This window comes from Arachis hypogaea, chromosome 13, assembly GCF_003086295.3.
Source record: "Arachis hypogaea cultivar Tifrunner chromosome 13, arahy.Tifrunner.gnm2.J5K5, whole genome shotgun sequence".
Lineage (NCBI taxonomy): Eukaryota > Viridiplantae > Streptophyta > Magnoliopsida > Fabales > Fabaceae > Arachis > Arachis hypogaea.
In genome coordinates, this window is record NC_092048.1 from 138,307,422 (window position 1) to 138,316,468 (window position 9,047).

The 9,047-nt window shown below is 37.0% G+C and overlaps 2 protein-coding genes across 3 annotated transcripts; both read right to left on the reverse strand.

Moving 5' to 3' along the window:
• Positions 1–556: 556 nt before the first annotated feature.
• On the reverse strand, positions 557–6,219 carry LOC112792012 (histidine--tRNA ligase, cytoplasmic). 2 transcript variants are annotated; one of them, XR_011870254.1, is made up of 8 exons: positions 4,682–6,219; positions 4,159–4,338; positions 3,726–3,983; positions 3,116–3,250; positions 2,700–2,981; positions 2,350–2,490; positions 1,646–2,007; positions 557–1,052 (listed from the first exon to the last, which is right to left on the reverse strand). XR_011870254.1 is itself a non-coding variant. In XM_025835086.2 (7 exons), exons 1-7 carry the CDS (start codon positions 6,014–6,016, stop codon positions 1,708–1,710), a joined length of 2,631 nt encoding a protein of 876 aa, XP_025690871.1. In that variant the 5' UTR covers positions 6,017–6,219; the 3' UTR covers positions 557–1,707. The 2 variants fall into 2 exon arrangements, 1 of the variants encoding a protein (XP_025690871.1); XM_025835086.2 differs by having other exon boundaries at positions 557–2,007.
• A 1,679-nt stretch (positions 6,220–7,898) lies between these two features.
• On the reverse strand, positions 7,899–8,702 carry LOC112792015 (small ribosomal subunit protein uS19x). Its single transcript, XM_025835088.3, has 2 exons — positions 8,592–8,702; positions 7,899–8,511 (listed from the first exon to the last, which is right to left on the reverse strand). The coding sequence occupies exons 1-2, from the start codon at positions 8,592–8,594 to the stop codon at positions 8,053–8,055; spliced, it is 462 nt and encodes a 153-aa protein (XP_025690873.1). The 5' UTR covers positions 8,595–8,702; the 3' UTR covers positions 7,899–8,052.
• Positions 8,703–9,047: the final 345 nt, after the last annotated feature.

The following is a 9,047-nucleotide window of genomic DNA, read 5'->3' on the forward strand; positions in this document are numbered from 1 at the left end:
ATGCGCTTAATAGAAAATTTTTTCCAATGAATATTTAGTTATTCATTATTATAATATTATATTGATATTTTTATTTTAATAATCGTAATACTAATTAATTCGACTTTAAACGAAAGCAAGACGGTGTGCCGAATTTTTCTACACATACTTTCTGTCTCAAACTCAAATAAAAGACTATAGCTTCGTTTTCTTTTGACGAGACAAATTAGAAACAAAAATGACATTCCTTTTTCTTTTAATCAAAGGTAGTTAATTTTATTTCAAGAATGGCATTCCTAAGTGCATCAGTTACTACTTACTATATAAGAAACATTATTTAACTACCTTATTCTAAATTTCTAATCTTCAAGATATCTTTGCAAGTTTATATACATAATGCTCATAAAGTTAAATTTTATTTTTACTACAAGAATTCAAGAAATGAAGCCGGACACAATCTTGGGCCAAAACGCGGAAATTAATCGAAAAAGAAAAAGCATGAGATGCTTTGCACAAAAGAAAAAACAAGAAATCATGAATTACGTTGGTAAGACAAAATTGATTGTGCAAGAGGATAAAAACACAACGATTTTCACCTGAGGAGGAGGGCTAACTTTGGATTAATCGAATACATGACAATCTCAATTTCAATATTTCTCTAATCAAATAAGGAATTACCAACCTATTCAAAAAAAATATTGCTATTGTAAATGAACTTGAATTATTTCTCAATCCTATTTAGTTTAAAATAAATATAAAGACCCAAACAAATAAAATTACTTAAATACCTTTTATCCCTTTACAAAATGGCGTTACTAACACTAGGGATTCTTCTGAAACTCTTTCAAACAATGAACTCCAACACACGCGTCACTGGCAACCACCGCTCCACCCTCTTACAAGTCATCAGAATCGTGCCTGCCCTCACCACCGGCCAAGACCTCTGGTCCTCACGCGGCTTCTACCTTCAGCTCTCCGCTCACTCAACATCTAAATTCTTCAACCAATTTGCAATACCTATGCATTCTTGAGGAGAAAAAATCTGTTCTCTATTTCCCTCTTCTCAAGTGGTTCTAGTGTTAAAGGAAAATAGATTACAATATAATTAACTTCACTATTACAAAAACATCGAAGATAGAAATATAAGGGTAACATAAACTAAAACCCCAAATCATTACAAAAACTTAAAATCAAAATTCAAGAAAAAAAACTCAACATAGGATAGTATGTTATGACGAATTCATCAACGTTGTCCTTGTAAGCTTTGGCCATAGGGGCCATGGTTGGTGACAGCCTCCGTTCAAACTTAAAGCTTATGGAAGCTTTTGTTGCAGCCACAAGCGGCACAAGTGAGAGCTTGAGGTGTTCCTTCAGTTTCTCTGCTGGTTGGTTCTCCGGTAGATTTGCTGCCGACGAGGGGAGCAGCGGCAGTTGAGAACTTGAGATGGAAGTTGTAGGAGAGGGAGGCATGGTTTGGGAGGAAAGGGGCGGTGCAGTTAAACATGAAATTTGAAAAAGTTGAATGAAGGTATTTTTGAAAAAAAAAAATGTTATTAAAATTTCAATTATGTGTCACCATTTTCTGAAGGTATTGAAGGGACTTAAATTTTGTGTCCTGAAATTGAAATTTTACTTCTAATCTCTGATCACTCAACACAAACACTACCTTTTTATAATATGAAGATATGAATGCTGATCCAGAAAACAATCCTGTAGGGGCCTTGCCCTTCATGGGTTTAACCTACTTCGAACTTGCTCCGCAAATTGATCTCTAGGAATGGTTACATCATTACTAGCCTCCAAGTTTTTCAATTGCACAACACCTTCCTTTATTTCTTGCTCACCAACTATCACCATCCATGGAATCCTTGATTCTTTGGCAAAGTCAAAGTGCTTCTGTCTTCTTTTATTCACCAAGAACTCTGCTTTCACACCGGTGTCCCACAATTCACCTGCCAGCTCTGCAGCTAGTGTCAGGTCATTCCCTAATATGCTCACTAGCACTTCTGTCTTGTTTGGCCGCGGCACCTAAAGAAAAACAATACCATTCTGAAGTTATATCACACTGTGAGGTACAGAAGCGAAAACAAAAATAGGAATACTGGCTACACAATGCCAATAGCCACCACCATCATCATTCAAACTCTGTAGTTATCCAAGTTATTTAGGAACATTAGCTGGCTTGTATTTTCTTTCTTTCCTTCTTTTTTGGGATCCTGTCCTCTCAAAGGCTCAGATAAAGCATCAATGTTCACTGAATGTTGTGGCAAAATTGGTTTCAAAATGATATTCCATGCTCAGAACCATCAAGAATGATATATTTAACGTACACAGCCAATTAAGTTACTTGTCAAGTATTATGACTTTTACCTGGTTCTGATCCTTCTGCTGTTGTTCCATTATCGCAAATACTCTCTCAATTCCAAGACTTACACCAACTGCTGGAACTTGCTTTGAGCCAAACATTCCTATTAAGTTATCATATCGACCACCAGCAGCAATTGAACCAACCTGTGTAAAAACCATAAACCCATCCAAAAATATGAGAGAAAGATTCAAATAAAATTCATGTAGAAGAAACAAATAAGTGTGCAATCACAAAAATGACTATCATAAGATTGAAGTCAACAAAGAGGTATTTTCAATAATAAAGGATTACATTTTAATGTTACTAAAGTTCGAACATTCAAAATGGAAGACATATAAGACACGTGCATTACCTGAGCACCCCCTTTAAAAACAGCTTCATATATAACTCCAGTATAATAATCAAGGCCCCTAGCAAGACTTAAGTCAAAAACTACTTTATCAATGCATTTTGATTTATCCAGAGCTTTAAATAAAATTTCCAGGTCATTCAATGCATCAGCAGATCCAGCATGTTCTAAGAAAGCACTGCCCTCTTGTTTAAGTTTAGATAATAATGCTAATGGAGATCCTTTTTCTTTCACATAAGTTTCAATTCTATCTGCAGTCTCAGCAGTTAACCCTTTCTCTTCCACCTACAGCAAAGATCAAAAGAAGAAGAAAAAGAAAAAGAAAAAGAAAAAGACATTACACTAAGAAATCAGCAGCATTTAAAAAGCAACAGCCATACCATATACAAACAACCACAAGAAGAAGCATATGTCCTCACCATTTCTTTTCTTATCTGTTCAAAAGACTGTTTGTCTAACTTGTCAATGCTAGAGCATATAGTCCTAAACTTCTCAGGTGGTACTCCACATATTTCCATCATGCCATCCAGTAACTTTCTATGATTCAACTTTATCTGCAAAAATAAACAAGAAAAAGAGTCACATACCAAAAATACCGTGTAATCTTAACACATTATTCAATAGAGTTTCAAGAACCACAATCAATTGCCAGTCACATCCAAAGGAATGATTGGGATTAAAAAGGTAAAGAGCAAAGACCACATCAGCTTACATGTAGTTTGATAATTGAGTAAGTGGCATAGAAAGGAACTGATATTCTGATAACAATGGGGTTAACAATTGCACCTTAAGTAAAACGAAGCATATAAGCCAAGAACATATATTAACTAAAAATCCTAGCCACAGAACATAAGCCCAAGAATTAGCACATTTCTATGAGAACAACTTGGCAGTGTTGTGTTGCTAACAACTCTTCAAAAAGTATTGACAGACCACGATGGTTGATCTCAATAGCAAATTATAAGCACAGAAGACGGTCCTACAATATAAGAACATTGTGTCTAGATAATAAATAACACAAATATTTACCTCATATTCCCCAATGTCAAGCTCATCAAGCAATTCAGTCAAAACTCTAACAACCTCAAAGTCTGGAGCCATTTTTTCAGATGGTCCAGCAATATCAAAGTCGCATTGGTAAAATTCACGGTATCTTCCCTTTGATGGGTTGTCTCTTCTGTAGACCTTAGCTATTTGGTACCTTTTTAAAGATGTCAGGCCATTCATGGCCATAAACCTAGCAAATGGAACTGTCAAGTCATACCTCAATGAACAGAGCTCCCCACCCTGTCAAACAAGTTTAATACAAGTTAGCATGAAATAAACTTTGAAAAAGAAGAAACCAATCTTACAGATAACCTACATGGAAGTCATAAGGAAGCAAAGTCAAGATAAATAAAAAATTAACATGATCAAATATCGCAGCAAGATCATAAATGACACTAGAAATAAATATATTTACCTGATCAGCAAGATCATAAATCAACTTTGAATCTTCTCCATACTTCCCCATCAGAGTTTCTCGCAACTCAAAAACAGGGGTATCCAAGGCTGTGGCGCCATGCCTCTCAAAGACTTGTTCTATTATTGAAAATGCCTTCTTTCTAATTGTCATTTGCTCTTTAGCGAAATCACGAGTTCCCTGAAATTTTGTATTGTAATACTCAACGTAAGATTACCAGCAAGCACATCCCATGTGGTAACATATGCAAACACAGAACATTTCCATTATCCATAGACAGCAGCACCAAATGCCAAAAAGATAAAAGTAGACAAATGAATAATAGCTCAGCAGCACAAGCCATTGGATTTGGAATATATGTTATTTATAGCTTTACCCCTTGTAAGATGCCTTTTGCTGTAATTGATCAAGCTCAAGCAGTCTACTCTTTCAATTATTAACCCACATAAAAGTTCTCGAATGAATTTGATACGAATTAAGTAGATTAAATCTGTAAGCTTCACAAGTACATTTAGAGAATTACCTTAGGGATCTTGGGCAATCTTCTGCTTTCATTGCTTTCCAGAATATCCTTTACCTTCAATAAAAATCCATTAAACTCAGGTTCGGCTGAATCCAAAAACAATTGAAAGTTTCCCACCATTGTCTCTAACAACCCTGAATTCTCAACAGCAGCCGCTCTTTTACTCTGCAACCCGTCCTTAATCAATGGCAAAATCATACTAGTTCCTTTGCCCAAAACAACCTTCTTCTTCTTCTTGTCTGCTTTTGAATTCTCTGCATTGCCCTGAACCCCTTGACCCTTTTCATTCAGCTCCGCACCTTCAAGTACAGCAAAGGCAGTCACAACTTCCCATGCCACAATCTTCCAAACAGACCCCAATAGCACGTTGACTTTGCCTGCAAACTTAACATAGTCCTTTCCTAAAACCAAGCCCAAAGCCGCATTGAAACCACTACCTAAGCTAGCATCAGTAGGGCATTCCTTTCCAAACATCTCCCCAATGCTCGATTTCAAATCATCACTGCTTATGGACTCCAAATTATTCTTAGCACGCAGAAAACTACACTCACCAAGTTCTCTCAATGCCGCTGCCAATGACAATAGCACAGTGGAGACAGCTTGTTCAGTTCCATCACTAGCAGCCTGAATTTCAGCCAATTTAAAACCCGAATTTAACTCAACTCGCATCTTTGAATGCACCGATTTAACCTGTTCCCTCAAAGTTCCATGAATCTTTGGAACCTTGGCAACCGCTCCAATCTTCTCCTTTCCCACCAGCTTGGATCCGTTAAGCAGAACCCTCATATCACTTGCGACTCCAACTTCCTCCTTGGAAGTATGACCGTCACCGGAATCCATCAAATTGAAGGCGGTCACGTCGGCTTTTGAGGCCTCGCAGGACAGCGCGGCGGCGACATCGGAGAAGGACGTCAATGCGGCGGATTGGTGGTCCAAAATAGCTGAAACTCCAAGCAATGCCGAAGAAGCGTTGTTGAGAATGAGCAACTCGTCTTGAGTGACTTGGAAATCTTCGAATCGGAAAGCGCTGGGGTTGGAATTGAGGGATTCGGAAATGAGAAGAAGAAGGTCAGGGCGAATGGAAGAGGAGGGAGTGAGGAGGAGCTTGTTGAGAAGTACGAGGAGGAAGGCTCGGATTTCGAAGAGGGAGAGGAAGTTAGGGATTGCGATGGTGTGCTTCAACGAGAGCGTTGCAGAGGACGATGAGGTGGAGAGCCTGTCGAGGGCGGATGTATCAATGCGGACATGGGCGAGGCTGGCGGAGACGGCGGAGACGGCGGAGGAGGAGAGGGAGGAGCCCTTGCCGCCGAGTGTAACGGTAGAGAGCTCAGCCATGAGCGGTGAAGGCTGAAACCAGTTGCGACTTGAGAGAACGGAAGCAGGGTTTTACTGTTTTAGGTTCCTTCTTCCTACAACGCCGCTACTAATAAGCTTTCCTTGCTTCCCATAGATTCTTCTTTTCTTTAAAGTGGACACTCAGACGAAGTTGATAGTTGAGAGATATTTGATAACAATATAGTAAAATACTTAAATTTATTAAATTATTTAAAAATTTTCAGCTATTAATTTAATTGTATATAAGTTTTCATTTTTTTTCAATTTTTTTGTTAATATTTTTTTTAGTATTCTATGATATTGTATTCTTTTAGTCATACCAATTACTATTTCACCTAAAAATAATAACTATGATATTAATATGTATTATATTAAAAAGTTTTAATTATATCAAATTATGTAATTATTTTCAATTTTCATCTTTGTATCAAAATATCTTTATGATTAATTACGTTACTATTATTCACTATGTCTGACTATATTGTTTTCTACTAGACTTTCTCATATTTTGTTTTGTTCTTTCACTCAAGAAAATTCTCTTTTGGATTTTGTCATTTTTTAATTCTGGATATATCTTCTATAAATCTATGTCTCTACTACTAAGAGAGTTAGATCATAAAGGAGTTGGATTTTTTACTTATTTTTTATATAATGATTACGTGTGATTGAAATATAATATTTAGCAAAAAATGAAGAATTCAATTCATTGACAAAATTCTTCATAAGATTAACTACATTTAATCTTTTCAAATGTTAAATAAGAAGGAAACTCAGACCTAGACAGACTAAGTTCTTCAAAAATCAATTGGATAGGGTTCTCACAAGTTGAGGTTCATTGTACATTGCGATGAGTAACATCACTCACTTTCACTTTCACTGCTTTGCCCTCATTTGAAAAAGGGGGAAAATCAACTAAACAAAGCTTATGATTGGCAAGAAACATAAATTAGAAACTCTACATTTTAAAGGGCAATTTACCGGTTTGGGATGAGCTTGAAATGTCAACTGATTCAATTCCATTGGTATTTGGACTTTCTTCTAGTGTGATAATATGAAGAATGGAGAGTTCTGACTTCTGACTTCTGAGAAACTACATCCAACTATGCTTATACGATTTTGAGGACTATTAACGTGGCCCAAGCTAATAAGTTTTAGATTTTGACAAGCATGAAAGTGTAAACCCTACACATAATAATCATTTATATATCAAGTTGTATACCAAAGATTTTTTAATCAAAATATTTGAATTAAATTCTTGAGAGATCATTTGATTTCCACCTCAAAAGAGAGTCCAGATGTTTGTTGGTCATTTATCACCAAATTGCACAAAAAGAGTACTAGTCCTATATATATAATGTTTAATAGCTTACTGCTGGTCTATCGCATTTTCTGCATTGCCACCATTCGGCAGCTTGATCAACAATATGTTTCCATTGATGATGATAAAGCCATTTATGTTTGAAAATTTGAAATATTTACCTTACTGTTACCCTCATCATTGAGGGAATAGAACACTTGCTGTACAAACCACACCATAAAGAAAACATATTGCTTGGGCCTCGAGAGGTTTTTTCCTTTTTCCCACTCCCATTAAAATTTTGTTTCTTCTCCCATCGTGAATCTCACTTTAAATCATTACCTTGAGAAGATATTAATGCAATCTCACAGAGGCAATGACTCAATTTTTAAATTCGTTATTTATACAATTCTTCCAAGTTCACTATATTAATCCTCTCCACAAAAAAGCACTCAGTAATCAATAATCACTATGGCGTGTGCTGCATTGGTTACATCATCTCCATGATACAAAGATTTGCAAGTCTGATAAAAGTCGAAGGTAATTTAGAGGAAATAACTAAAATCGCGCACAAAAAATACCATGTCGCTGATGAATGCTTAGAGATGGTTTCATAATAAGAGAATCGGCAGATATAACAAGAAACTTAAATTTGAAAGCAAGCAAAAGTCTTGAGTGTTACTATGAAATCTAAAACATGAAGACAAAATCTGGTATCCAGGAGGTGGTGGTGAAGTGGTCATTTGAGAGGGATGAACCTGGAAGAGTGGGTGGCACCAATACCAGGCCTGCCGTGCTTGACGGGCTTGTAAGATATGGAGAACTCGGCAAGGTAATGGCCAATCATCTCAGGCTTAATCTCAACCTGGTTGAACGTCTTTCCGTTGTAAACACCAATGATGCTACCGATCATCTCAGGAACAATTATCATGTTGCGAAGGTGTGTGCGAACTGGCTCAGGCTTCTCACCCGCCGGAGCTTCCCTCTTCGCATTCCGGAGCTTCTTGATAAGCGCCATCGGCTTCCTTGTCAGACCTCTCTGGAACCTTCTGCGAGCGCGCGCGGTGAACAGCTTCACGAGCTCGTCGGTAGACATGTCCAGGAGCGCGTCCAGATCCACTCCTCTGAAGCTGAACTTCTTGAACGTTCTCTTCTTTGGCGCTGACGCCGCCGCTGCAGTATCTCCTTCCACATCTGCCTGCAAAACACAAATTCACAATCGTCACAACAAACTTATACGGTTACATGCATGGATTCAAGAGCAGAAGAAGCCTTTACCATGATTGCAACACCTGAAGACGAAGACGAAGACGATGACGATGCAGAGTGTGCTGCCGGCCGCTAGGGTTTTTGGATGACACTGCGGATGAAAGCTTCCTTAACAATTTTTATATGTAACGGACATTTGGGCCTTATTGGACCTATCTCCCGTTGGGCCTTACTAACACGGGCCTGGCCCATAACAAGCCCATCGTTCATTCTCATTGTCAATCGGCTATTAATCCTCAATATAAATTAATGCATCATTGCTGACGACTAAATTCGTGGATTGACAACTTTTATTATTTTATTTTTTTAAATTTAAAATTATTTATATGGATTTTTGAAATTCAATTTTAGATATTATATTAGTTTTGGATTTTTTCTAATATTAAGTATTGAATTAGTTTTGTCACGTTAAATATATGGTTAAATAGTGTTATTTTATTTTGACATTTAAATAAAAAAAATTAT

Bases quoted from the DNA above. Each gene is read 5' to 3' on its own strand.
- LOC112792012 (XM_025835086.2), bottom strand. From the start codon at position 6,016: ATGGCTGAGCTCTCTACCGTTACACTCGGCGGCAAGGGCTCCTCCCTC. The intron at 4,339-4,681 runs GTAATTCTCTAA...ACAAAATTTCAG, and splicing joins GATTGCCCAAGATCCCTAAG to GGAACTCGTGATTTCGCTAA. The intron at 2,982-3,115 runs GTGAGGACATAT...TCTTTGCTGTAG, and splicing joins AACAGATAAGAAAAGAAATG to GTGGAAGAGAAAGGGTTAAC.